Genomic DNA, 27,465 nt, shown 5'->3' with positions numbered 1-27,465 from the left:
TTTTTAAACACCGTAAGTCATTTTAAAAGTAGTCCATCTATATATTTACTAATGTTTCTGCCTATTTCTTTCCTTACCACTGCTTCTTACATCTATGACTTCCTCGTGGGTTCAAATCATTCTCGAAGAAGGTAGAGCTGTTGGTAGTTCTCTCATGAAGGCCTGTATGCAGCACCCTCAGTCTTAGCAAATCTGAAGATGTGACATTTCACCCTCTTTCTGAAAACAGCTGGTTTAGAATTCTAGATTAACAGGTTTCCTTCAGCACATAATGATACTTCCACTGATATTACACTGAATATTTCTTGTTGCTCACAAGAAATCTGCTGTAAATCTGCTTTGTATTTCTTTGTAGGCAAAACAATAATCAAGAGGACCAGAATGTTCTCTGCAGAACCACGCTGCCTAGTTTCAAATCAGTTCCACCATTAACATGTACTAATTATGTTTTATTTTATGATGCCTGTAACATCCTGAGACCTGAAGACCCAGGTGACTAACCCTTCCAGGGTTAGCTAACTTCTACAGATTGCAAACAATGTGCTCTGGAGAACACCTTTCATATGCAAACAGACCCTACTTAGTCCCTACTCCCAAACACCACCTTTAGTTATCACACGCCCAGCCAAAGTGCCCCTTGCCCTACATCAACCCAGGGCCAGGTATCAGGTAATGAGGGACCATTCCTACAGCCCAGAGCCTGCCAAAAATTATTCAAAACAGCCTATCCTAAACTTGTTCAGCCTGCCTATCCTGTCTTGTCCATTCCCTCCTATAAAATCGTAACAAAGGCTCTGACCCGAGGTTTCCCCTCACTTCCTTCCAACTCCCGACCAACCGTGATGTTTCTCCACGTGGTCTGCGGAGTGTGACATGCCCCTCCTTTTGGGAACTACGTAGAAATAATACTCTTCTTTCAAGGCAGACGTCTCTGTGTATGGCATCTTACCATACATGATTAAACAAAATCCTGGATGTATTTTAAAACACAACTAGACATGACTACAGGCTAGTTAACCTCTGTGTCTCACTTTCCTCATCTACAAAATGGCAATGATAATAGGACTACTATAAAGGGTTATCAATATTGTATGAGTTAACACATGAAAGCACACAGAACAGTGCCTATTCCAGGTTAAGTGCTCAATAAAAGTTACTGATCATTATCATTGTTATTGCATTCCTTCTGGCAGTTTCAAGATCTTCTCTTTGTTTCCGAAGTTCTTAAACTTCTCTCCTTTATGTCTGGGTATGGGGTTTGTTTTCATGTAGCCCCGCTCAGGATTTAGTGTGCTCCTTCAATCTTTGAACTTGTATCTTCCTCCAATTCTGCAATTTTCTTGATAATTACCACTTAGAACTCCGTCTGTTTTGTTTTTTTAATCTTCTGGTATGAGTACTTCCTATTAGATATTTAGACTTATTCTATCCTCCAAATCTAACTTTCTCCATATTTTCTTCCTTTTTCTGTTTCTCTGACAGACATTATGGATTGTTTCCCTAAATCTATCTTCCAATTCACCAATCCTTTATTTACGTGTTTCCCCGAAAATAAGACCTAGCCGGACAATCAGCTCTAATGCATCTTTTGGAGCAAAAAATTAATATAAAACCCGGTCTTATTTTACTATAATGTAAGACTGGGTATAATATAATAAAATATAATATAACATAACATAATATACCAGGTCTTATATTAATTTTTGCTCCAAAAGACAGCATTAGAGCTGATTGTCCGGCTAGGTCTTATTTTCGGGGAAATACAGTAGCTGTAGTTAGCCTACCATTCAATCCACTGAGTATTTCAATGACTTTTTTAATTTCTAAAATTGCACATCAGCTCACTTTCACACTCGCCTGCTCTTTTTACAGGCTATTGTTTTTTGTCTTAAAGCACAGCAGATTGTAAAAACAATGGCCATAAGTTACTCACTTTCCTAGTTCTCTGTTCTCTGGCAGCCCCCCCCCCCCCATACTGACTCTGGACTGGCCTTACAACTGACTTTGGCTGCCAAGACAATAGAAACACCAAAAACTCATAGATACAGACAATAGTTTAATGGTTACCAGAGGGTAAGGGGGGGCGGGATGATAGATGAGGGTAAGGGGGATCAAATATGGTGATAGAAAGAGAACTGTCTCTGGGTGATTGAACACACAATGTGATATATATAGATGATGTAATACAGAATTGTACACCTGAAATCCATGTAACTTGGCTAACAATTGTCATCCCAATAAACTTAAAAAAAGAAAAAGACACTAGAAACAGGATGCAAAGAGACCCGAGAAGCCCCTGCCCATGGAGGATTATCTCTGCTGCCCTTGGGAATCCTGTGACCATCGCCATGTGAAAATACCCAGCTCAGTCTGCTGGATGACAAGAAAAATGCTGCCCGTTACCCCCATGAGCCCAGCCACCAGCACCAACCGACAGCCAGTAGGCACGTGAGGCCATCCCAGACTAAGCAGCCCGTCACTGACCCTACAGACCTCATATTCAAACCTTAGACTTGTAAGCAATAATTACTGGTTCCTTTAGCTAATAGGCTTTCCTGTAGTTTATAATATTCCTTTATACTTTAAAGATACTTAAAGTCCGTCTGTTGAACCACTATTTCTAATAATTAGGCCTGCTACCCTTCACGGATTGCTTATATGCTTTGTAATCTTTGAGAGCTCATCTTCGGTGGAAGTATTTCCTGTGGGAGTCCTATGTGCTCTGGGCTACAGCACAGTTTCTAATTTTCTCGGCCAAAGTGAAACAAGTATTACAAATTTATGGATTTTTCAACTTGGGTTCCCAGCATTCTGAAGACAATGTGAATTCAAACCCCACCACCATACGTGGCATAGAATTAGAGTTCCAATTTCTACTCTTTCATGCTCCTGGTAAAAGCAAGTTTCTGTGCCACTTCTAATGGAGGAGATGCTCTACTCCCTATTTCCTTGAAGGGTATGCCTTCAAGACAATCACCTTTAGGCTAAGCTGACTTTAACTCTAGAGGCGTTTTTATGTCCAAGTAATTGAGGTCTCTATCAGTTTCTGATAATCCTGTAACTTACTGCAACCTCTCCCTCAGTGCTATGACTGTCTTCTGAGTTTCCTCTTCTCTTCCTTCTCACAATTCCACGTTTTCATTACATTTTAACTAAAATTTGCATGTGTATAGAGGGAGCAGAGGGTGCTGCCTGGAGGTGGGTACACAGGGATGACATTTACCAAAATAGGGAAATACAAGAGAAATGGATTTGAGGGAAAGGATGAATCCCCAATTTCAACATGCTGAGATTAAGGTTCTTGTAAAATATTCATGAAAGATATCCATAAAGCTATGTAGGCTCAGCAGAGAGGCCTACGCTATCGACATAGATTTGAGTTATCAGCATACAAGGTCTGACAATTAAGTTTGCGAACTCATCCTAGAAGAAGTGCTACATACCTCGCTGCTGAATATCACTATGGTCATCTTCGAAGTACTCCCCTTGGAAAGCTGTGCACCAATGCCAGTGCCTAGTCCACCCTTCAAAGCAATTTTGGAACTCTTTTCCTGGAATGGCCATCAGAGCTGTCATCGTATTACCCTTGATGTCCTGAATGTCATCAAAATGTCTTCCTTTCAATATTTCCTTTATCTTTGAGTAAAGAAAGAAGTCATTGGGGGCAGATCAGGTGAGTAGGGAGGGTGTTCCAATACAGTTATTTGTTTAGTGGCTAAAAACTCCCTCACAGACATGCTGTGTGAGCTGGTGCATTGTCGTGATGCAAGAGCCATGAATTGTTGGCGCAAAGTTCGGGTTGTCTGTTTCATGCAGCCTTTTCAGCACTTCCAAATAGCAAACTTGGTTAACTGTTTATCCAGTTGGTACAAATTCATAATGAATAATCCCTGTGATATCGAAAAAGGTTACCAATATCATTTCAACAAGTTCACGAGCTTAATTGTCAGACCTCGTATACTATTCGTTGAAACCATTAACTTTGAATGAAATTATTGAAGAATAGTATATAAAATAGTATTTCTCAAACTGTCATCCTAGGATTATCTGCAGATTAAAATTCAGATTCCTAGGCAGGAATTTAGATTGAATTTCTCTGCTCTAAGTCTCACAGGGCTGACAGCAAGGTGTTAGCAGGGCTGCATTCCTTACTAAAAGCTATGGGAAGAATCCACCTCCAGGCTCCTTCAGGTTGTTGGCAGAATTCAGTTCCACGCAGCTGCAGGACTCAAGTCCTTGTTTCCTTGCCAGTTTTTGTCTGGGCACCACCCTTGGCTCTCAGACACCTCCCTATGATCTCTGAAGGCAGCTTCCTACATCTCAGAACCAGCAACAGCTTATCCTTCTCACACTGCCACAACTGATTTTTCTGCTTTCCTCTTCCACTTCTAATCCACGCGATTACGTGAGGCTCTCCCTGATCATCTAAAATCACCTCCCTACCTGAAAGTCTGTAACTTTAATTCCACTTGCAGAGTCCTTTTGCCATGTAAGGTGATACAGGTTTCAGGGATTTGGGCAAGGATATCTTTGGGGGGGCCAATATTCTGCCTGTCACAGGCCACTATGAGCATTCTAATAGAAATCTTTTGGGAGACATATTTTCACTTCTCTGGGTAAGTATCTAGGAGTGGAATTGCTGGGTCATATGGCAAATATATGTTTAACTTTATGACACTGCAAAATATTTTTCCAACATCACTGTAGCATTTTACACTGCACCAGTGCTGCAGGAGTAGGAGGTGTTCCACACCCTTGCCAATACATGACGCTGTCGGCCTGTTTGATTCTAGCCATTTAGTGGGTACATGGTAGGATCTCATTGTGGTGTTATTTTACAATTCTCAGAAAATTAACAATGTTGAACACTTTTATACTCATGTTAGTGATTTACATTTATTTTTGTGTGAAGTGTCCAAGTCTTTTGCCCATTTTTAAATTGAATTTTTTTTAAATTAGTTATGAGTTCTTTATAAATTCTGGAAACAAATTCTTTACCACATATATGTACACATATACTGCAAATATCTTCTACTCTGTGACTTGCCTATTTATTTCCTTAAAGGTACCTTTTGATGAGCAGTTTTAATTTTCATAACATCTCTTTTATGAAATTTTTGCTTTTATGGTTATTATATTGCTGTCTTAGAAATTGTTGCCCACTCAAAGACACAGATGTTCTCCTGAGTTTCTCTAAAAGGCATTTTTGTTTCAACTTTTACATTTACCTCTATGATCCATCTCAAATTATTTTTTATGTATTGAGCGAGAGAGGAGTTGAGGTGTTGTTTTTTTTCTCCCTTTGTGGCTATCCAATAGTTCCAGCATTATTTGGTGAACAGATTTTCCTTTCTTCATTAAATTGCCTTTGTACCTTGGTCGAAAATCAAGTGGCTATATAAACACGGGGCTATTTCTGAACTGTGTTCCATTCCATTCATCTATCTGCCTATCCTTATATAAATATCACACCATATTGATTATTGTAGTTTTATAATAAATCTTGCAGCCAGGCAGTATAAATTCTCTGAATTTGTTCTTCCTTTTCAAGATTGACTATTCTAGGTTTTTGACACTTCCATGTAATTTTAAACTCAATTTGTAAATTTCTATTTTTATAAAGCCTTTGAAACGACTGTGATTGCATTAAATCTGAAACATTAATTTTAAGTAGAGAACAGAGGAGAAATTATGGGAAGGAGACTAAGAAGGACACAGAAACTAAAAAGGAAGAGACTGAGTACCAAACAAAACAAACATTTAAAATTCCATGAAATTCAATAATAGGAAGCTCACTCACTGGAGCCTTTTTAACGGTAGCTTCACTGCCCTGGTTGGCGAAGAAACCACACTAACAATAAACTTCCATTCTCCTCTTCATTCTTATTAATAAAACCCCTGAATGATAGCTGGGCATACAAAAAATGAATAAAGACTACATTGTCTATCTTTACCTCTAGTTAAGCGTGATCACTAAGACCTGGCTAATGGGCTGTAAGTGGATGTGTTATGTGCAACTTCTGAGAAGTGTCCTTAAAGAAGAGTATGTGCCTTTCTGCCACCTCCCCCTGCCCCCTTGCTGTAAGCAGGTGGCAGCTGGCATTAAAGCAGCCATCTCCACCATGAGGCAGCATGCTAAGGCTGGCAGAGCAGCAAGTCCCCGATGCCCAGGGGGCTGCTTCCATACCAGCTGGGGCCTGCCTACCTACAGAATCATTTGCCAATTTAAGCCACTATCATCTGATATTTTCTGTGTAATTCAACTGAATCTAATCCTAAAACATCACAATTTTAACTATCTATATGCCTGTGACCCCAAAGTTGTACCGCCAGCCACAATCTTTCCAGACTCATCTAACCAACAGCTACTGGAACATTTACACTTGAATATTCAACAGGCCTTTCAAACTTAACTGTGCGAAGCAGAATTCTGTATTTTTTTCTCCCCAAATTCTTTCTCCATTCATCTACCAAATAAACGGTAAGTAGTTTTTTATGATAAATGGTAAATGGTTCATCTCATAGCTCAAGCAAAAAACCTAAATGTCGCCCTTGTTCCTTGTTTTCCTCTCACCGCCCCATCCAAACCCTGAACAATACTTGTTTTCTATCACCAAAACATACCCCAAATCTATCCACTTTTCTCCACCTTCACTATTACCACTCTAGCTCAAGTCACCATCATCTCTCACTTGGAGAAACACAATAGCATCCTCAATGGTGTTTTTTGTAACTTAAGAAATCCTTCCCAGAAACATGAAAAAGTTCTGGAGATAGCAGTGACAGCTATACAATAACACGAATCCCACAGAACTGTATACCGAGAAGTAGCTAATATGATAATTTTATGCTGTGTATTTAACCACAATGAAACAAAAAAATAAGTATTTCCTAGGAACAATATAGCCTCCTGTATCTTTTCCTAAATAGTTTACAGATGTGTCTTTCACATCTAGGGCTTTAATCCACCTGGAAATGACTGTTGTGAATGGTATGAAGTAGGAATGTAATTTTGTCTTTATTCTATATGGACACCACATATCTCAGCACCATTAACTGACTCTTCTAGGCTTTTCCCCTTGCTTTGTATACCAGTTAGTGGTATGCTAAGCTCCCTTAAGTATGCGGGTGTGTTTCTAGGCTCTCTATTCTATTCCATGATTCTACTTTTCTATCCCTGAGCCAATATCAGTAATTAAGACAGTAGTCTTAATTATCACAGTTTTATATTAAGTTTTGATATCTGGGAGAAAAAGACTTTATTTTTCTTCAAAACTGACCTAGCTATTCTTAGTCCTTTTCTTTTCCATACATATTTTAGGCTCAACATGTCAAGTTCCATGAAAAATCATACAGCAATTTTAATCAGAATAGCACTCAATTTGTAGAATTGGGGAAAACTGACATCTTTATGATATCAAGCCTTCCCATCCATAAATACTATATATCTCTCCATTTACTTGGGTTTTCCTTTATGTTTCAATAGAGCATCATAATTTTCTCCCTAAAGGACTACACAGCTTTAATTTATTTCTAGATAACTTTAGTTTTGATACTGTTATGAATAATATCTTTTGTTAGTTTTAAAATTCCTAGTTAGTTATTGGGTGTATAGAAGTGAATTTTTTATTCAGAAATTTTCCCAAACTGAACACTTTTTTCTTTTCTTTCTGTTTATTGAATAATCCCTCCTTTTCCCATAGATTTGTGATCTTTCCTTTACCTTATAAATTCTTGTGTGTATGCATACATATGTACATACCATGTTTCCCCGAAAATAAGACCTAGCCAGAAAATAAGCCCTAGCATGATTTTTCTGGATCACATCCCCTGAACATAAGCTCTAATGCGTCTTTCGGAGCAAAAATTAATATAAGACCCGGTCTTACTTTCGGGAAAACATGGTACAAACATATATGTCCTTCTCGTTTTGTTTCTGGCTATCTATTCGGTTCCAATGCTACCATAGTCTTTAATGCTATCAGTAGCTTTATAACGTATTTTGATAGCATTACTCCTCTGTCTCAAACTTGACTTATTTATGTCAGTTTACTCTTCCTGATAAATATTATAATCATTTTGCCAGAGACCTGGTTCCTCCCCAGAGTGGACCAAAGTTATACGATTTGGAGGTCCTGGAGGCCATTGCTCACACCTTCTAACTAATGTAGCCCCTCCAATCACTCTATGACATCACCATCTGACAACTTCTTGTGAACTAATTTTAGTGTCTCTCTCCCCACCTTCTGTAATTAGTTGCTTACCATTGTATTCCCAGTGTCTAGACAGTAGTCTGTGCACAAAAAAGTTTGCTGAATACATGAATGGAGGTTTAAAATCCGGATAATTCGGAGAAACAGGAAGAAAAGCAGGTTTTGATGTGAGAGTGAAAGATGAGAACTCCTAGTTCCGTTTGAGGAGGAGTTTAGAGCACTCACACGTCATGCATGAATGTGCAGGCGTCTGGCCAGTACCTGGAGCACAAGAGTGGAGGTTCAATGTGATGGAATTGATGAGATGGTCAAGAGGAGAATGCAGGCAACAAAGACAAAAGGCAGATACTTGGGAAGAGGCCGCAGGTTGGCTCGGGTCCTTAGAACACAGCGCTCCTAACACAAACGTCGCAGGTTCGTCCCCACCTGGGCCAGTGGGCTGCACCCTCCACAACAAGACTGAAAACGACTTGACTTAGAGATGACGGGCCCTGGAAAAACACAGTTCCCCAATAGTCCCCAACAAAAATGTAAAAAAGTAAAAATAAACGGTAATGACTACTTTACAAAAAAGATACCTGGGAAGACCTAGACTTAGGGGCAGATGAGAGAGCGCGAGCGCACGCACGTGCCACGACATGGAAACCAACAGGAGGAACAGATTTGAGGACCAGGAAAAGGGAACCAAGTGGCAGCGCTGGATTTGTAAATCCCACGAACCCGGGAAGTGAAGAGCAGCCTGCGCTCAGCTGGGGAAGCACAATTTAACCTCAGGGACAGAAACGTGGCCATCCTACCTCCACTGGCAAAAATAAGTAAGCGTGTGGGGCTACAGACCCGAATTTGGAAGAGGACCTCATTTGAGAACCTTCTGGGTTTCTCACGTTTACAAGGGCGGTCGCCGGGTTTAGAAAGCTAGCAGCATTCAGTCCGTCCGACCCCCACGGTCGGAGGCGGCCGCTGCGCCCGGGAGGCTCGCGTCGCCCTGCGCGTCACGGCTCCGGGGCTGCGCGCCCGGCTGCACGACCGCCACGTGCTCTTGGGGCCTCGGACGGGAACCCCGGGGGGCGACGACCGCGGAAGAGTCGGGCTGCGGAGGCTCGGAGCCAGGCCCTCACGCCCCGCGGAGGGCCAGCCGGGGTCCGCGCGTCCTCGCGGGGGCGCCCCGGCCACTCCCCAGCCGCGCCCCGGCGCCGCCCCCCCAGCTCTCCTCTTTGCCCTGCTTGGCTGACGCTCTCGCCCGCCCCCACGAGCACGGCCTCCCCTTCCTACCTGCCAGCACGTGGACTTGGCCTGCTCCCAGCCGCTCCCCGCGGACCTGGTCAGCGGAGAGCCCACCTTCCTCCCCGGCGCCCAGCCCGCGCCCTCCACCCGGCGGCGGGCGCCCCGTTTCCCCGCCCCCAGAGCGCCGCGGCCGGTGCCCTCGGCCCAGCCTGCTCCCCGCCTCCCCCCGGCGCGCTCCACCCACTAGAGCGACGCCGACGCGATGACGTAACTGGCGCAGGCGCAGTCTGTCGGCGACGCTGAGGCGCTGCTTGGTCGTTTGGCGGAGGTGCGTAGAGTGGGCTCTGCCAACGAGAGGAGAAAGTGGGGTGCGTGGAAGAGAGGGGTCCCGAAAAAGAGAGGGGAGGGAGCCAAGACCCAGCAGACTGTCCTCCAGGTGCTGGGGTACAGGGCGCTGTCTCGCACCCTGTCCGGGCCCTTTTTGACGAGGCCGGGCGGCTGTCCCGCGGTAATTGAAGCGTGAATGGCCTTTGGGGACGCGTTGCCCCGCGCCCAGGTGGCCATCAACTTAACGGTTAGGTTGGCGTGCACTGGGTGGCTTCCTTTCCTCCGAGCGCGCATCCTTGCGGTACGTGGTTTGTTGGGTAAAGGAACACAAATCTGGGAGACCTGGCTTGTATCTTTTTTTTTCTTTTTTATCTTTTTTTTTTTTTTTTTTTTTTTTGGCCGGGATCTCTTCGGAGGCTGTCATCGGTAAAACGAGACGATTGGACTCGATGTCTGATTTTTCAGGCCCCTTTCAGAGCGGTCCTTCCGTGATTCTTGCCTCCCAGGATCTCATCCTTTATCACGTGCCTGATTGGGAAGAGAAATCTTTTGGCCAAAGTTTTAAAACTCACGACGTTCGGCACAACGCACAGGTGCGGTGGGACCGCGTGTTTTCCGTTCGGCTTGACTGGGTAGGACCGGAAGTAAAATGCAGGCACTGTTATCCCAGGAGACTCGTTTTAATTTTCTTAAAAGAATTAAATTTCTTAAAAGAATTAAATTTTCTTAAAAGAATTTCCTTAAAAAACTCAGAATACCTGTTTTCTGAATGTGGGCCCTATGTCCTCAATAGACGTAAATGTCTACGCTTTGTGTGTAACACGTTGCCTCATTTCGTAGGTAAATCTCTAACGTGTGGAAGTTGATGCTTCTGGATTGTCTGCCACCTGATCCCTTTTACTAGCAGTGTTAAGGTCGTCCCCGTCTTCTGACTGAGGAAAAGATGGTCAACGTTTTGAAAGGAGTGCTTATAGAATGGTTAGTATTTTTAATGTGAATGGGGTTTTTTTTTTGTAGAATTCTTTGTCGTAAGATCTGAATGCGTGGAGCCTTTCAGCTTTCTGAACTGCATTGTTTTCTTACTTACGTAAGAAGGGGGTCAGGTTTCGTTGCTAAGTTTCTTCCTGGTGCCAGATGCCAACGTCTCTGTTGAATTTAATGTGCCTGGCACTGTTTCCCACAAGTTCCGATCAGAGGCAGCATGTTGGTTGGATTAACCGTCTCTAAGAGAGCCAGTGCCGGTGTTGTCATGCCGTCAAGGATTGCCTAGAGTCTTGGGGGCTGCCCAGGTCTTCACCATCACAAACTATGGCCTTTTAAAAGAGAGAAAAGAACAAGAGGGCCCGTTGAAGGTTCCGTAAACTGGTCACACATTTCAGAGAAACCAGAAACTCGAGTGGGCAGAGTTGAGGTCCTCAAAGCAAGCTTAGCTGTCGCGCAGTCTGAACACCTGAACGGCTGGACCAGTGTTGCTGAGTCCCCACGCGCGTGCTTGACAGTAATTCTGGGGATTCTGCGCTGTGGACACTCCCGTTGTCTAACAACACTGCTGCCTACGTTCCTGTGCCCCGAATAGGAGCCGTTACATAGAGAGTGGTGCTGTTTACTGCAACGGCAAGGCCAGGGGAGGAGCGAGACCAAACCCTACGATCCTTCTGGCGTTTTACAGCAGCGCCGGCCAATAGAAATATAATGCAAGCCACGTATGTGGTTTTAAACTTCCTAGTAGCCACATTGAAAAGTAAAATGTAACAGGTGAGATGAATATATTTTATTTAACTGAATATATCCAAAATGTTTCCACAGGGATGAAGTCTTCACGATCCATACTAAGACTTCAAAACTGTACAGTCTCTTTTCATATTAAAGCTTCAAAATCCAATGTGCATTTTATTTTTACAGCACATTTCATAGACTATTCCCATTTCAGGTGCTCAGCAGTGACATGCGACTAGTGGGCCACCTTACGGAAAGTGCAGATTTAGAGTTTGGGTAGAGGCGACACCAATAAAAGCGATTTAGAAGAAAAGAGCAAGTGAAGTAGGGAGGCTAAGAGAGGGAATGTCTCATGAAGGTGAGTGGGCCGTGTCAAGTGATAGTGAGAGATGGAATAAGACGACACACGAGGTCACTGATCTTTTGAGAGCTGTTTACATTGAAAGGTGGGGTATATACTTTGGAAAGGGAAAGGGAGGTGAGGAAGTGGAGACTGGAATTGTGTTGTGATAATGAGCAAAGGAATAGAGAAATGGGTTGGCAGCTAAAGGAAGATATGGTAAGGGACTCTGGTTCTTGTTATTTTTGTTGTTTTCATTGGAAAGACTAGAATGTATATTGAAAAGAATAAAGTGCTAGAAAGGAGAAGTATTGGGAAAACAAAGGGAGCAGAATATAGATCTCATAAGTTCTGAACACACTGCTGTTTTATTTTGGAGAAGACTTCTAGGCTAATGTTTGTACTTAATTTTTCTTATTACTTTGTCATAATTAATGGAAACATTTCCTGTTTGGCCTTTTAATGTTATTATTATTATTTTTTTAAACATGGAGGACCCACCGTGCCAGTTATCAGTATTTTCCCTTTTGTTTCTTCCAATTCTCCTAAATTTAATCGTAACCCCAGGATTTGATAAACTTTCACTTCTCTCATAGAGTTTTCCTATTTTTGTTTTTGTTGATGTTTAAAGTTTTATTTATCTGGAATTTATTGGGAGAGGGGCGTATTATGAATTAAAGATCCCATAGCCCCTTTTTTTAGTCAAATATCTGAACAGTTGTCCAACACCAGTTATTCCCTTCCGTAATGATACCTGATGCCTCTCGTCACAGTTTCACTTACCTGCTACTTTCCCCATTCCCATCCCACATCTGTTTTTTTCTTTGTCATTGCTGCCTCTTTGAGAATAACTTGGAATAATTTAGCCTATTTACAAAGTAATCCTTTCATGATGTTTGGGATTGTGTTGAAATTATATTTTATGTTATTTATTTTCCCCCTATATTTTAATTTGAAGAAATATGGTGGTTGGATTGCATTTTAAAGAATCTCAGTGGTAGGCTTTCAGTTTCACTGTAAGGACAAAGAGTGAAGATTTGTAAAAGGAACTGAGGTGTTCGTTTTCCTTCCTGATGAGTGAGCTCTCTGCCTAGTTTGCTGTTCTGTTGTCAAGCCTGAGTTCTGCTGGCCCTCTATCACCCTACTCCTTCCTTGTAATCTCCAGACTGGCAGTACCTAGAGCTTGTTAGAAATACACAAATCTCAGACCTCAACCCAAATCTACTAAATCACGATTGTGGATACAAAGGATCTTGTTAAAACGCATTTAAAGTTTGAGAAGCATTCAGCCAACTTAAGTTTCATGATCAGTTTCCCAACAGAGGATTGTTTTGCACCAGGACTACATAAATTTTACTTTTGCAGATGGATACTGCCCTTGCAAAACTAATTTTTCCCTTCAAGGTGAATACTAAAGTGTAGCCTACACAATTTTTCAAAAGGGTAACTGTCTTCCCAAAGGTAAATCTTCCAAAAACACTCCAGGCCTAAGAAATGGCAGATTTACAAAAGGCATGGCTAGAGCTGGTGGGTACTCTTTCACAATCAGGTGCATATGTTGGGATGGTAACTGGAAAAATCCTTCCTTCTCTTTGGGATGCCAAAGAGAAGATTATTAGGAGTACAATATCAGCATAAATTTGTTAGTAAGGAATGCAGTATCAGCATAAGTCTGTTTTTTACCTCATAATATATCCATAGATTATGTGAAGCATTTAGCTATATTTGAGTACCGAATTTGATAGGTGTGCAGTTTATAGGCAAACCACTCAAAGATCTCCCTACAACTATTTCCGTTGTCCGAATGATTCTCCAAATTCCTGTCATATCACTATACAAGGTCATATAATCACCTAGATAGTGCCGTTCCACATACTCAGTGCAGGCAGCCAGCAAAATACTTCTCAGACGTGTATGGCCTCATCAAGAAAGGAATCTTAATGTGACACCTGTCTTAGAATGGCTTAATTCACTGCCAGAGTTAAATTCCATAGCTGTCAGTTCCTTTTAACTGATTTTGAGTCTACAGTAAAGAAGCAAATTAACTAGATTATGATGGTGGCCATTTAGACCCAACTATCAGTGAATTGAAAAGTCAGGGTACTTGGAAATAAGATTCATTCCTCCCAAGTACCAAAATCTAAAACTAAATAAAATTTTTTTGGTAAATTTGTGTTTTTATGTCAAAATGACATTGGTGAAAACGTTCTCTTGGTTGGGATCCACCGTTTTCCCACATCTAGCCATCTGCAGCAATATCGAAGCAAGCAGCACATGCCCCACAAATGTCTGACCGATTCCAGGTGCCAGAGCAGCCCTGTGGTGTGTCAGTTACCACACGTGGTTTGGCAAGTGCTTCGGCAAGGAAGATTTGCAGAGGTGTAAATTGTAAATTGCAATTAGTTTACAGTATAATAGCAAAGAATCTGGAGAAATAGGTATTATTAGAGCAGACTTACCCTTATGGGTTTGGCTTCTAAACCTGTACGGAGAAACAAATAAGAACTAAGGCAAGACCAGTCTAACCATTCTATTCGTTTGCAGTGTTTATACATCTCTGTGGCCTTTGCTGCTTTGCAGGGCCACATTCACTACAGTTTCTGGCACTCAGAACAGTGCCTGAGAGATATATATGGGGAGTGCTTAGTAAATATTTGTTTACTGAATGAATTTTGTTAGCAGAATTGAGTCAAGGAGTGTCACCTCAGCCTAAATCCCACAATAGTTACATTTCTAGAAGTTTACCCTAAGGAAGTGATCAGAACTGCAGATAAAAATGTAGGTAGTTGACTATGCTAATAAAGTGTTGATTGTAAGATAGTTTTATAGTCAAATAACATAGCTATTAAGATATTTGAAAACACTCTAAGTGGTATGGCATCATTCTAAGTGATATAATATATTGTTAAATGAAAAGTGCTGCATTCCTTTAATAACACTGAGCACTTACCAGATACTGTACATGCTAAGCACCTGGTAATATTCAGTGAGTTCTCCCAACAACCCTGTGAGACACAGATGTCGTTATCCCCATTGTATCGATGCAGAAATTGAGGCACAGAGAAATTAATCAACTTGCTCAGGTTGCACAGCTACGGAACTGGGACTTTTAAACCATGGTTTTTTTGACTCTGGAGCCCAAGCTACTGCTCCTTATATAGACAGTCTCTCCAACACGAATCTAAGTATAATATTGTATTAACTTAAAAAAAAAATGTACCTATGTAGTCTTAGAATAATACCATATATATTCCACAGGTTAACACTTTTGTAACAAATAGTAAGTCTGTTAATAGAACTGGGTAACTTGAACCTCCCTGCACGTCCTCTCACACACCCAAATGCTCTTGGCATTTTAATTACTCCTGATCTGTGTGTCTACCATAAGACAAGGTGTTTTAGATATCCCTTAATCCAGCCACCCTGCAGCATGAGCATGGTACTACCTCCAGCTCACTCCTTAGCCTACAAGATGGAGAGGATGAGTGATTTTATAAAATCAGACATAGTTTGGTTGGCTGAATTGGAGCTTGGGGTTAGGCTTTCTGAATTCAGTACTCTCTTTAGTCTTGTGTCTTTGTAACAATAAAACCTATTATATGTCATATTGGCAACCTGGGATCTGTCATTCTGGTTAACATAATGTCTCCTGTGGTGGCCCTTTCTTTCTCTTAAGACCCTACTCATGTAGCAAATATTTATTGAGCACCTACAATATGCTGGCCCCTAATTTAGGTACCTACCTCTCGGTTTGGACAAAACCCAAATTCAGAAAACATTTTGGAAAAGGCTTATAAGAGGGAAATATAAGTGAGCAAAGCCTTTTCACATTCAATAATAATTTTCTAAAACATTCTGTTCTCAGGACATAAAGAATTTATGCAGAAATTGTTTTAAATTGTTTATGTAATTATATCTGTTACCTAATTATCAGGAAGGATAGTTTAACATTGACTAAGCCAAGTTTATCATTCTAATGGGATACACAGTGCTGACAACTTTATCCAACTGACCAATTAGCTTCATGGTCTGATTTACAGCCATATGCATTGTCCTAATAGACCCCTGGTGGTGTAATACTTTTTAGAAACGTATGTTATAGGGGCTATACTACAGGTGTTTTTAGCAGTAGATTGATTGATAGCTGCCTTTCACATTTCCAGGACAAGATTTTTTTTCCTGCTCACTAGCCCTGATCCCAAGACTTTTAACCAACTATATTTATGGTCACTGGTTTTGGTTTCTTTCCTTGCCGGCAGGTTCTCCCAGAGATCCTCCATATAGAAGTAGAATAGCCCTGTATTCAGGTAGGATATTCCAGGGCCTCCACATTTAACAAAATGTCCCTTAAACTTTTGAGTGTCTTTTTGAATTAGTACCTATTGTATTTCAGGTACATGCTTGAAATCCGACTCCAAATTGACTGCTTTCCATTTCCTTTGAAAAAGATTAGTGTAGGCGATTGATATTAGAAGTAGTTATTTCAGTGTCTCACTGACCAATCACTCTTATCTCATTTGTCAGCAGTGTTTCCTAGGTATGGGGAATGCCACTGGTATTCAAGATGATTTGTAATAGAACACACATTTTGGGGTGAGGGCTGGGGGCAGAACACAAAAATAGTTTTTATATGACTGGTTTAATTTATTTGAGAAAAACATAAAACATCAAAATGACTGGAGATTCATACCAGGTGAACTTAAGCTTAAAAGTTGATATAAAGGCAATGTAAAGAAAACTATTAAGTAATGTATAATCCAAGTGTCACGAGAGATGGCTAAAATAGCAAGGATAGTATGTATAGGGGGTTCGGAATGAGATGTTCCTCCTATGTAGATTATTTTGAGCAAAAGACAATCAAGACCCTGCAGCTCAAGAAAAACTTCCATTCCCACTTAACTCCTCGAAGAATTTAAATCGGGGGCCTTGTCTATAAGAGTTAGCACCAGAAATAACCTTTTCTGACCTATCATTAGGGCAGGGCACACATCTAATGACTGAACATCTGCTGCCTTCTGAAGCCTCAGGAGCCGTAACCTCATTCCTTAGCTCAGGAGCTTATATGTTCCTCATTGTACCGTTCTGTCTCCGAACCTCTCGTGTACGTGAGGTCTCTGACTCTCCAGCCAAAAGAACCCGATGAGGAAAGGAGGAATTTTCCCCGTCCCCCATATGTGCAAATGGAAAAATTTTGAAAACACTGATGATTCTTTTGAATCATGAGTCCCCTGATACGTCTTGGTTTCCGTTCTTTAGCTTTTATTTCATTGAAATGGTGTAAATTTATTTCATCTGGAAATGTTCCAGAGATGTATTAGTCTTCACAACCACTGAACTCTTGCTATCTCTAATCCCTCTAATAGCCACCAATCACTGGCATAAATTGGTGTCATCTGTGAATGGACTGAGCTCAAACAGTAACAAGATAATCACATTTGGACAGGAATTTTTTTAATGTCCATATTTGTCCTCAGGGACAAATGTTACTATGTTACATTTGGACCCGAAATTTATTTTAAAGAGCTCACGAAAAACAATTGTTTGTCTTGTTGTGTAAAGTACATCCTTCTAAGACACCTCTGGGTGTGATATTTTATAGAAAATACTGAGATTCTTGTGGGACCTGAGCTAGTCCAGGAAAAAAAAGGGCCTGGAGGGTGAATTGGGCCCCACTTGTCACTACGTGAGAGATGTGAATCTTCTGTCCCAGGATTGCCCGGACAGGAGGAAGCAGCCCAGTTGGGGAGCACTAACACAGAGGGCGTTTGTCTATGCCGCACAGCAGTCTACTCCAGAACTGCTCTCCTTTTGTTCTCCACCCACCCTTTTATTTGTAAAGGCCAGGGCAGTTGAGTGGGACAGTTGAGTTTTTAAAGAAGAGTCTGAGCAGGAACACAATTAGTTGTAGAGAAGCTGAAGCTCTGAATTCTCTGTCCTATGGGTGTCCTCACTTCCGCTTCTGAAATATCTGAAAGAACCCTGGTCAAGCTGCTTCCTTACCCCCAGGTTCCTTCTAGAATTGCTCTTTAAGCTCTTTGTAATATTATGTTTCCAGCCAGCTTTTTGTCAATAATTGATAAATTGTGTACTTCAGTGAGATTTTTCAATGTATAGTGTGTTACTGCTTTACAAAAAAGTTATTTAATTTTTTTTTATTCTGTGTAACTGCCAAAACGAGGGAATTACTAAAAGTGTTAAATTTAACTTCTGTATCTGCTTAAATCTGTGACCATTACATTATCTATCTTTGTTTGTCAAAGCCCCCCATTCTCTCCCACGCACCACTGGCTGTTGTTGCCTCTCAGTATCATGGCACTATTCGCCTGGAGACCCTCATTCTCATGTCTTTTCTCCTTTCCTGTTTCCAGTCGCCCAAAAGGCCACAGACTTCCAGGCCAGCCCTCATCCCTGTGACATGCATTATCTTATGGCTGTACGCGTCTGCTTTCCTCATTGCATCTCCTACTCGCCCTCCATCCCCATCCTTTCCACTTTGCCCTCTAGAGCAAGCAGCAGAGTCCCTGTATCCTCAGCCTCTTCTCTGAACCGTTCCTCTCCCCCCACCAGCCCCCGCAGCCGCCTTTCCTTTTCGCTGTAACAAAACCTGGCTTTCTCCTGAGCACACTGCTTCTCCCACAACCCTATCTAGTGTTGACCTTTTTCTCTAATACCTCCTGTACCAGTGAATTGGGATATTTCACATACCAGGAATGTGTACCCGGAAATAGGATAGTTATCTCCCTGCCTTCCTATTGCCACTTCTAGAAATTCTCCTTCCCTCTTCCATGGAAACCCCCAACTCTGAATCTCATGCCATCAGACTAGACCGCGCACTTTGAATGATCTGCAAACCCGACTTTCCTTGAGGGTTTTTCCGGAAGACTCCCTGTCACGTTCAGTAGCTCTCCTCTCACACTCAGTGATTTCAGCGTCCATGTGGGTAGTCCTTCCAGTACCTGCCTTCTCAGCTCCCTGACCACCACCTCCAGGCGCGTGTCCTACACCCTGTCCCAGCCCCCCATTCCCACAGACCGACCCCAGACCCCACCATACTGCCATCTCTTCAAAATCACCATTTCACGCATCTGACTGACCTCCACGTCCTCTTTCCAGTTTACTCCCTCTGATGCCCTATCTGTATGATTTCTGCAGCTCTACCAGACGTCTAGGCTGTGGATTCGCCCACCTTTTCCTTGTCCTTCAGCACCCCACCGACTTCACATTCCTCCTTACCCAGCTATGTGCCACAATCCATCAATGTACTTGTTCTCTCAAGGACACTGCCCCCCCCCCCTTAAGTCACCAGACCTGATTTCATCCAGCTCACCACCTTCTCTGAACCTTCACCTCCGCAGCAACCAGTGGCTGGAGAAAAACATACAATACAAGCGTACTGATTAGTCTCACTTCAAATGCATGAGCACTAAACTCAGGTGGAGCCTGAATGCTAGCCAGCAAACCAATGGCATTTCCTGGTCCACTTATACGTACTCCCACTTTCCTAGGGAAGCTGTGATACTTCATCAAATCTAAGATTTCATCAATTTAATAACGTAGCAATATTTTAAGGACCTCTAAGAAAAATCACTGCCAATTATACTGTAACATGCCCCTCATTGTAAGCCTCATCTCAGTTTCAGAGATGTTAAAATGTGGGGGGGGGGAGGGGGGGAATGTGCTTAGAATGGATGAAATATAGTATTCCATACCTTCAGTTTCTCTTACCTCAAACAACTTCTGTGTCCCCACTTCCAGCTGATTCCTTGCTTCCTGTTTCACAGAGAAAATAAAAGCAACCAGAAGAGAATGTCCACCAGTCTTTATCAGGTCAATCTGTGCCCATATACTCTTCCCTTCCCTCCCCCCAGTTACTATGGATGAACTGTCCCTTCTCCTATCTAGAGCCAGCTTTCCTGCTTGAGAACTGAGTCCCATCTCGTCTTGCCTGTAAGGAACCTTTCCAGCAGGTTTCCTCTTTTCTCCTGCTTTCTCAGTTTTTCCTTCTCTATTAGATCATTCCCATCAGCATCACAAACATGCTATAATTCCGCCCCCACACTGCTCCCAGGCGAAACCTCTTCCTGCTCTCTCTAGCAGAATGTCTCTGAAGACCTGCCTGAGTTCACTTTCTTTCATTTCCTTCCTCCCATTCTGACACCCACTCAGTCAGGCCTTCTCCCCTGACTACCGAATCTGCTCTTGCCAAGGTCCGGCAACTTTCTGAATCCAGTAGTCAGTTCTCAGCCTGTGAACCACATTAGAGCAGTCAGTTACTTCCTCTTCCTGAATCTCCTTTGTTCACTGAATCCAGGACTCTTCATGTTTTCTTCCTACCTCAGTAGCCACTTCTTTATAATCTGCCTTGCAGATCAACTTTATGCTTCTTAACTATCTGATGGGTGTCCATGGCTTGGCCCTTGGACTCTTCTCTGTAGCTGTGCTCGCTCCTTTGTCGTGGCTGTAAATGTTATATATACAGTGATGGCTGACTTTTCCTCTGCAGCCTGGACTTCACTGCTAAAATCCAGAAGTGTATATCCAGCGCCCACTCAACTTCTTTACTTGGGCCCCAGTAGGCATCTCACCGGTGACATGCCTAAAAGCAAACTCTTGATCTTACCAGCAAACCCACGTTCACCCTCAGTAAAAGACAGCTCCATCCCTCCATTTGCTCAAACCGAGAAGTTTAGTCTCCTAAAATTCTCTTTCAAAGCTCAAGTCTTGTCTCAGCACGTTATGTTCGCTTTATATTCAACATATGTCTGGAATTCAACCACTTCTCATCGTCTTCACCATTACCACGTAGGTCCACGTCATTGTCATCTCCTGCCTGGCTTGCTGCAGTCACCTTACTGATGGCCCTGCTCCCCGCTTGCATCTGCCATCACCCCTCCTCGACCCAGTCTTTTCTCAGACTAGCAGGCAGTATGATCCTTATGTTAAAATTTAAGTCCGTTTGTAAGTTAGTCATGTCGCTTAGGAAAAGCCAAAGTCCCTAAAATCATCTCTAGGGCCCTGCGTCATCGGAGGCAGTAACAACTTTCTGACCTGTCGCCCACTGCTCTCCCCTCAGTCACCTTCTCCAGCCACCGCGGCCTTGCTGTTCTCTCTGCTACAGCGCTCGTCCCCTGCTTCACCACATGGCTTGCTCACACCTCCTGGGTTTTGTTCAGATGTCACCTGCTCAGGAAGGCCTTCCTTCACTCCCTATTTAAACTTGCAAGATCTTATCATTTTCATCACTGCCATTTCTCATCCTACTTTTCTGGTTTTTGTGTTGGTTTGTTTCTCATGGTGTTGCCACTAGACTGTAAGCTCCATGACATGGAGGGATCTTACTTGTTTGTTCACTGCTGCACCCCCAGGGCCGGAATAGTACCTACTAATGATAGGTACTCAATAAGTATTTAGTGAATGAGTGAGTAAAACTTGAAATAGCAATTGACTACTTCTGAACAAATCAATTTCACACATTAGTATGGTCATTCTAATACTGCAACCATAGAATTTAACTGAATTTTGCCAAATCTAAGTGAATAAGAATAGCCTAAGTGTTCTCAACCTAGGTGTAAGAAAAACTTACTAGAAACTAAATTTAAAATCTGTGTTCTGACGTGGGTAGATGTATTCATGTCATTTTACAGCATAGTACATTATTATAATTTTAGTGGTAAGTTGCAAGTAATTAAGAAATTCATTAGCAAGCCTTGACTTTATTAATAGTTAATATACCGTGAACCTTACTTATTTAGTGATTAAACTAAATTGTTAGCTTCACTTATACATGTTTGTACTTGAAAGAGGTAAACTTTACTGTTTTCATTAAATTAACTGACCTCTTTTGAATTATCTTTGTAATTGATGTTGACATTCAATAAACCAAAAGATTGTGTAAGATTATCTCTTCTCTAAGAATTGAAAAATATATGCATCTTGACGTTTAATATTAATTGTTTTGCTGAACATGTTATTGTATATTATATGAGATCTAAAGAGTGTCTTTTGTGATTCAGGGCTTTTATGAAAGAGACTTGTTACTGTAAATCCAAGAAAGTATATCACTCTTTTTCTATGACTATCCTATTCCTAACTAAAGCCACAAATAAATACAGTAGAACTTGGATCTCTTCTTTGAGCTTAGTATTCTCAGAGATTTTGTTAGCATTTCTTTTAAAGATTTTGAATGATAGTTCAGACTTACAAGGTTCAGAATTTTAAGGAAGGGGGTGAAAAAAACCCTGAGTACCTACTGCAAAGCAAACCAAATACTACCCTTGGCATTTTTCTCCTTTGATGTCCATGACAATTCTGTTATGTAGAATCACTTAGAGGGAGATTAAATACATATTAAGGTCACACAGTAAGTGATAAAGCCAGGGATGAATGCAGGTCTGACTCTTGCTGTATGCCCTGCTTTAGCAAAGTGACAATGTAACTGGTTTTGTAAATTGTCATTGGCAAGGTAGTAGAAAGCTTTTGGTTTTTTAAATGTAATGGTCATAGACAGGAAATGCATTTTTAAACTCAGTTTAGGAGGCTGTGATGCTAAGCCCTAGTCACTACAGAGCTCTGAACCTTACTTTACCACTTGTCAGTGACAAATTATTCTTTTTAAATCTTGTCATTGGCCTCTTTCTCTTAAACTTCCACTAACAGCTCGAAAATGAGGCTATATCTATAAATCATTAGCACTTGAGGCAGAGAGGAGTTTAGAACTTTTTAAATTAACCTAAAAATTCTACATGCTCATGTCTGATCACTGAGGTCCTGGCATAATTTGGCAATCAGGTGTCTCATCGTCATGTGTTTCTCTCTGCAGTGACCCTGCCATGAAGCAGTTCCTGCTGTACTTGGATGAGTCAAATGCCCTGGGGAAGAAGTTCATCATTCAGGACATTGATGACACTCACGTCTTCGTCATAGCAGAGCTGGTTAATGTCCTGCAGGAGCGTGTGGGTGAATTAATGGACCAAAACGCTTTTTCTCTTACCCAGAAGTGAAAATACTAGGTATTGACCACTTAGGAATTAAAAATAACGAATATGAGAGACTGTTACCCGTTCAGTATCTTATGTGACTTGGCTAGACTTGGAGAATTGTTTAGAAGCATGTAGCAGGAAAGACTGTGGTGTCATTTGTTTAGAAAAAAAGCCTCAAACTGATTTTCTTGTTCTGTTTTTATCAGTATGTGTACCCTAGAAGTTAAAAAAAAAATACGTTAACAGCTGGCTACAATTTGGCTTTTATTATCATTTATTAAAATGTAAATAGTTTTCCTACCTTTTAATGCTGATTTACAAATATAATGGAATATGCTTTTTAATTATCAGTCTAGCCCAGATATTTGTTTTGCGAAGTATAACATACAGAAAGTACACAAGACATAAATGTACAAATTTCTGAATTTCCACAAACTGAACACACTTGTATAATCAGCACACAGATGAGGAAAAGCACCACCATTCCAGATACCTTTGCATAGAAACCCCTTAGTGTGCCATCAAGAGTAAACACTCTGCTGACATTGAAGAGCATCGGTTACTTTTGCTTGTTTTTTAGCTTTCTGTCCGTGGAGTCATGCAGCATGTACTCTTGAGTCTGGCATCTGTCACTCAGCATTTGTGAGATTCTCCATGCTGTTGCATGACGTACAGTTGACCCTTGAACAACACGGGTTTGAACTGTGCAAGTCCACTTATACATGGATTTTTTTTCAATAAATACTATAGATGTATTTTCTCTTCCATATGATTTTCTTAATTCTTGTCTCTAGCTTATTTAAGAATACTGTATATAATACATATACAAAATGTGTGTTAGCTGACTATGTTATTGGTAAGGCTTCCAGCCAACAGTAGGCTATTAGTAAAGTTTTTGGAGAGTCAGAAGTTATATATGGATTTTCAACTACACAGGGGTTGGCACCTCTAACCGCCACCCCCACCCCATTGTTCAAGGTTGAACTGTAGTTTTTTTCATTTTCATTGCTGTACGATAGCTATTCTGTTGTTTGCCTCAACCACACTAGAGATACTTCAGTTAATAAATGAATTCAGTCCTAAAAATTTAATAACTATACATGCATTAAACCTCAATTTGAACTTGATAAACACGTCAAATGGTTTTACCACTCTTAGTGGTCACACTAATTTTTTTTCAGTGGCAGAATATATACAACATTATTGTATTTATTTGAGAAAAGAAATGCAAGTATAGAATCTAATTGCAAAATATACTGGCATTAGTTACATTGATAGTCTATGGTTATTGTAATATCTTCTCCAATTCACTCAGTCCTTCACTTATTCATTTAAAAAACAAGTGCCTGCCATGTCCTAGATGTGTAGGATAGGTATGGTTGTAAGAAAGATGGATGAGGATTCTGAACCAGGATGCTTTTAACTTCCACTAACAGAACACCAGTGAGGAGTTATTTAAAAAGACAGGTCTAGGTGGTTCAGCCTGCTTCTGCTCTGCCATCCTAATGTTGGCTTTTCGTTCCTGGCTTATTGCCTCGTGATCACAGGGTTGTGGCTGCTGCTCTGGGATTACAGTCACAGCAGCAGCCCAAGGACAGGAAGGCTCCACTGGCCAGCAGAGAAAATAAGAAAAACTTCCTCCTGGCTTAGCTCTATCAGGGAGAAAAATCCTCCCAGAACTTTCCCACGTGTCCACCCCTATGCTTACTGTCAAAGAGGAATGGAATAAGAATGGACTTAGATCAGTGATTCTCAAGTTTTAAAATCACCTGGGGTCTGACAGAAGAATTCCAAATAATTTGTGTTGACACTGTCCCTTCTGGGTGGAGCTCGGTCCCCTGCTGGGTGTGTGGGCGGCACTTAGTGTCTTGCTTCCAAGGAATGGATTTGGCCGGGGTGAAAAAGTAACTACAGTGGAGAAACCTGGGACATACTACCTTAGCCAGATGATCGGGATAAACATCAGGTGTCCTGTTGAGAGCATGTACCCCGAATGTGATGTGATGAGAAGGGTACTTCTTAAAAGACAACAACCCCGGCCTTACCGTAAGAAAAGCATTAGACCAACACAAACTGAAGGGAATTCTACAAAATATCTGGCCAGTACTCAAAACTGCCAGGGTCACAAAAAACAAGGCGAGACTGAAAAGCTGTCACAGATCAGAAGGGACTAAAGAGGGTCACAATGGGAAGCAGATTCTCGGATGGGATCTGGGAACAGAAAAGGGACACTCGGTAAAATCCAAGAAAATCTACATGAAGTCTGCAGTTAATAACAATGTTCTGTCTGCTTTTGTATATCCTTGAAGTTTACCATCAAAAATATTTAAATGTAAATATTTTTTTCTAGTACATAACATGCCTACATTTGTTTCAATAGAAAAGTATAGCATAATGGTTAATAGCATGGTTTTTGGTATTAAGAATTCTGTGTTTGAATCTCAGTTTTACCATTGAATAAGTCATGATTTGGGGGAAATTGCTGAACTTTTCTAAATCTTGGTTTCATTATCTGTAAATGCCAGTAATAATCATGGTAATACCTACCTCTGGGGTGGTTTTAAGGGTTAAGCAAGATAAAGCATGTAACATTGTTACAGCACCTGGCACATAATAGGCACTTACAAGTGTATTGTGTTTGGTGGTGCTTTATCCCACCATCCCAAAATAATACAGTGTCTTATTTACTCATATGACTCTTCTATTTGGGAAGAACAAAGGCAACACATTAATTCTTCAAACAGACTTTTTAAATGTTACTTCTAACAGCTGATCTTGAGAGCCACACATTGCCAGGTGGCAAAACTGTGTAGAGATGCACAAGAAGCCAATTGAGGTTATTAAAATAATTACACCTTAGGAATAGGGAGTGTTTCCTGGGTTTTTCCTCTTGCAGTCTCCAGGCGACACCCCTTCTTAGGCGTCCTAAGCACTCCCCAAACTCCATGACCTCAATCTGAAGGACAGAATGCTCTCTGCGCCTTCATCCCATAAAGCCAGGAGTCTCACTCACAGTGGAGGGCTCTTGCCTAGAAAGCCAAATTTGGGTGGCTGCTGTGTTAGTATTGGAGGCCCCGACGAGTCCGCAGTCCACTCTGAGAAGCGGCCCATCCTGGAGGAAGTACCCTTTTCCTCCAGTCACCAGATTTCTTTTGGGAGCTCCCAATTCCTTTTCTGTCTCTGCCTTAGGCTTCTGGAAGGCCCTAGAGTCCTGATAAACCAAGGGTGGTGCACAGACTGGCAGCCTGGCCTTCACCAGGGGCCCCACTCCACACTTACTGCATCAGAATTGCATTTTAATAAGTTTCCCAGGTGATTATTCTGTGCATTAAAGTTGGAGAAGAACTGCCATGAAGGGACCACCCTGGGACAGGGGAGAGGGTTTGAAGGCTGATTGGGAGTCGTAGGAAGAGCCAATTAAGGGGTCAGGTGAGGGTCTTCCCAGCATTCATTATGTGTCTGTTAATCAACCTAGTTCTTTCAAGCATGTGACCTGAATCTGCTTCTCCCACCCCAATTCTGGGGAGAAACCTGGGGATTAAAGACAAGTGATACGGGTATGGTGTTACTGTAAAGAAGCCTTAACTGTCACCCAGTCCAGGAAGGGGCAGATTCACCTTTACCAAACCAAAGCCAGGCTCATTACTTCATAAGAAATGGTCAAACTCATGTTAGTAAAAGAAATACGAATGCTGAGATGTCCCACTTTACAGATGACAAGCCCAGAGCTGCCCTATGCAGGGCTTTTGTGCGACTCAGAAAAAGGTGGCGGGTCCTTGGCTTTGGGTGAAGAGAAAGGTGCCTCTTCTTCCACAGCACTTCTGCCCCCACTCAGCCTGTCAGCAGGATGCCCTTGTGTACAGCCAACGAGTGGGAACCAGGGACGCACAGCACAAAAAAAACAAGGATGTGACAGGATGGCCGCGCAGCTGCCTCCCGCCTGCCAGGTCACTACGTTCCCTCAGGCTGTGCCAGTCAGGTAAACTGCTTCCTTTGCTAATCTTATACAGCACTGGGACCAAATGTATCCTGTTATTTCATCTGCAATCGTTAGATGTCTACTTCTTTTAAATGTTAATTTTCTCCTTGTAAAAGCAATATAACAGAAAAATAAGAAAATAAAGGAAAATACTATCCACTACCTCACCACCCTAACCAAACACAAGTTAGCATTTTGTTGTATTTTCTCAAATCTCTGGTATACTCTGCAGTTCTGTGGACATCCCAGGCCATGCGTTTAGAGAAGATGGACCACATTCTAGAAACGAGTGTCCCAACTGGCCTTGAACACCCCTGCACCTTGACGTGGGCTCCACCCACCTCATTCCCACACTTCTCATGCAGTTGTCTTCCCATTGTCCCTGCTCTTTTCATGATATGTAAGTCAACAGCTTAGGGGCCTGCCCAATTTCTGACACCCCACCTTCTGGTCACCAACTTGCCTTCTCCCCCAAGCCCATCTTCAGGCAGTTGACCTGGTAAGAGTCCCCACTTGGCTCAACCCAGAACCCAGCTCACCGTGAACTCCCACCAAATGGCATAGTCCAGAACCATTACCTCCCCGCCCTGATCCCAGACGTGGGATTTGGGTTCCTTTTCCCTTGTGTCTGTATCACCTCGCTGGATGGCTGTCTGCTGTGACCTTGGGGTTTAATTCATGTCACCT

At 41.9% G+C, this 27,465-nt stretch overlaps 2 protein-coding genes across 13 annotated transcripts in view; one reads left to right on the top strand and one right to left on the bottom strand.

Annotated features, from left to right (window-relative positions):
* Window positions 1-9,670, bottom strand: part of SERAC1 (serine active site containing 1) — a 58,684-nt gene extending 49,014 nt beyond the window's left edge. Inside the window, exons 1-2 of one of the 8 annotated variants that reach the window (XM_081044764.1) lie at window positions 9,486-9,655; window positions 8,475-8,704 (exon numbers count right to left, since the gene is read on the bottom strand). The gene's annotated coding sequence lies outside the window, so the exon portion shown is untranslated. Of the gene's footprint in view, window positions 1-3,443; window positions 3,637-8,264; window positions 8,705-9,485 lie in introns of those variants that run through there. The other 7 variants (XM_081044766.1, XM_081044768.1, XM_081044770.1 and 4 more) reach the window with 7 other exon arrangements.
* GTF2H5 (general transcription factor IIH subunit 5) lies at window positions 9,661-23,566 on the top strand. 5 transcript variants are annotated; one of them, XM_081044772.1, is made up of 4 exons: window positions 9,661-9,765; window positions 10,230-10,357; window positions 10,605-10,742; window positions 22,640-23,566. In XM_081044772.1, the coding sequence occupies exons 3-4, from the start codon at window positions 10,708-10,710 to the stop codon at window positions 22,818-22,820; spliced, it is 216 nt and encodes a 71-aa protein (XP_080900898.1). In that variant the 5' UTR covers window positions 9,661-9,765; window positions 10,230-10,357; window positions 10,605-10,707; the 3' UTR covers window positions 22,821-23,566. The 5 variants fall into 5 exon arrangements, with proteins under 5 accessions (XP_080900898.1, XP_080900897.1, XP_080900900.1 ...); XM_081044773.1 differs by lacking the exon at window positions 9,661-9,765 and adding an exon at window positions 9,821-10,065; XM_081044771.1 differs by lacking the exon at window positions 10,230-10,357 and having other exon boundaries at window positions 9,703-9,765.
* Window positions 23,567-27,465: the final 3,899 nt, after the last annotated feature.

This window comes from Rhinolophus hipposideros, assembly GCF_964194185.1.
Source record: "Rhinolophus hipposideros genome assembly, chromosome: 3".
In the NCBI taxonomy this organism is placed as follows: Eukaryota; Metazoa; Chordata; class Mammalia; order Chiroptera; family Rhinolophidae; genus Rhinolophus; species Rhinolophus hipposideros.
The sequence above is the reverse complement of the archived record's forward strand: the minus strand, read 5'-3'. Positions and strand labels throughout refer to the sequence as shown.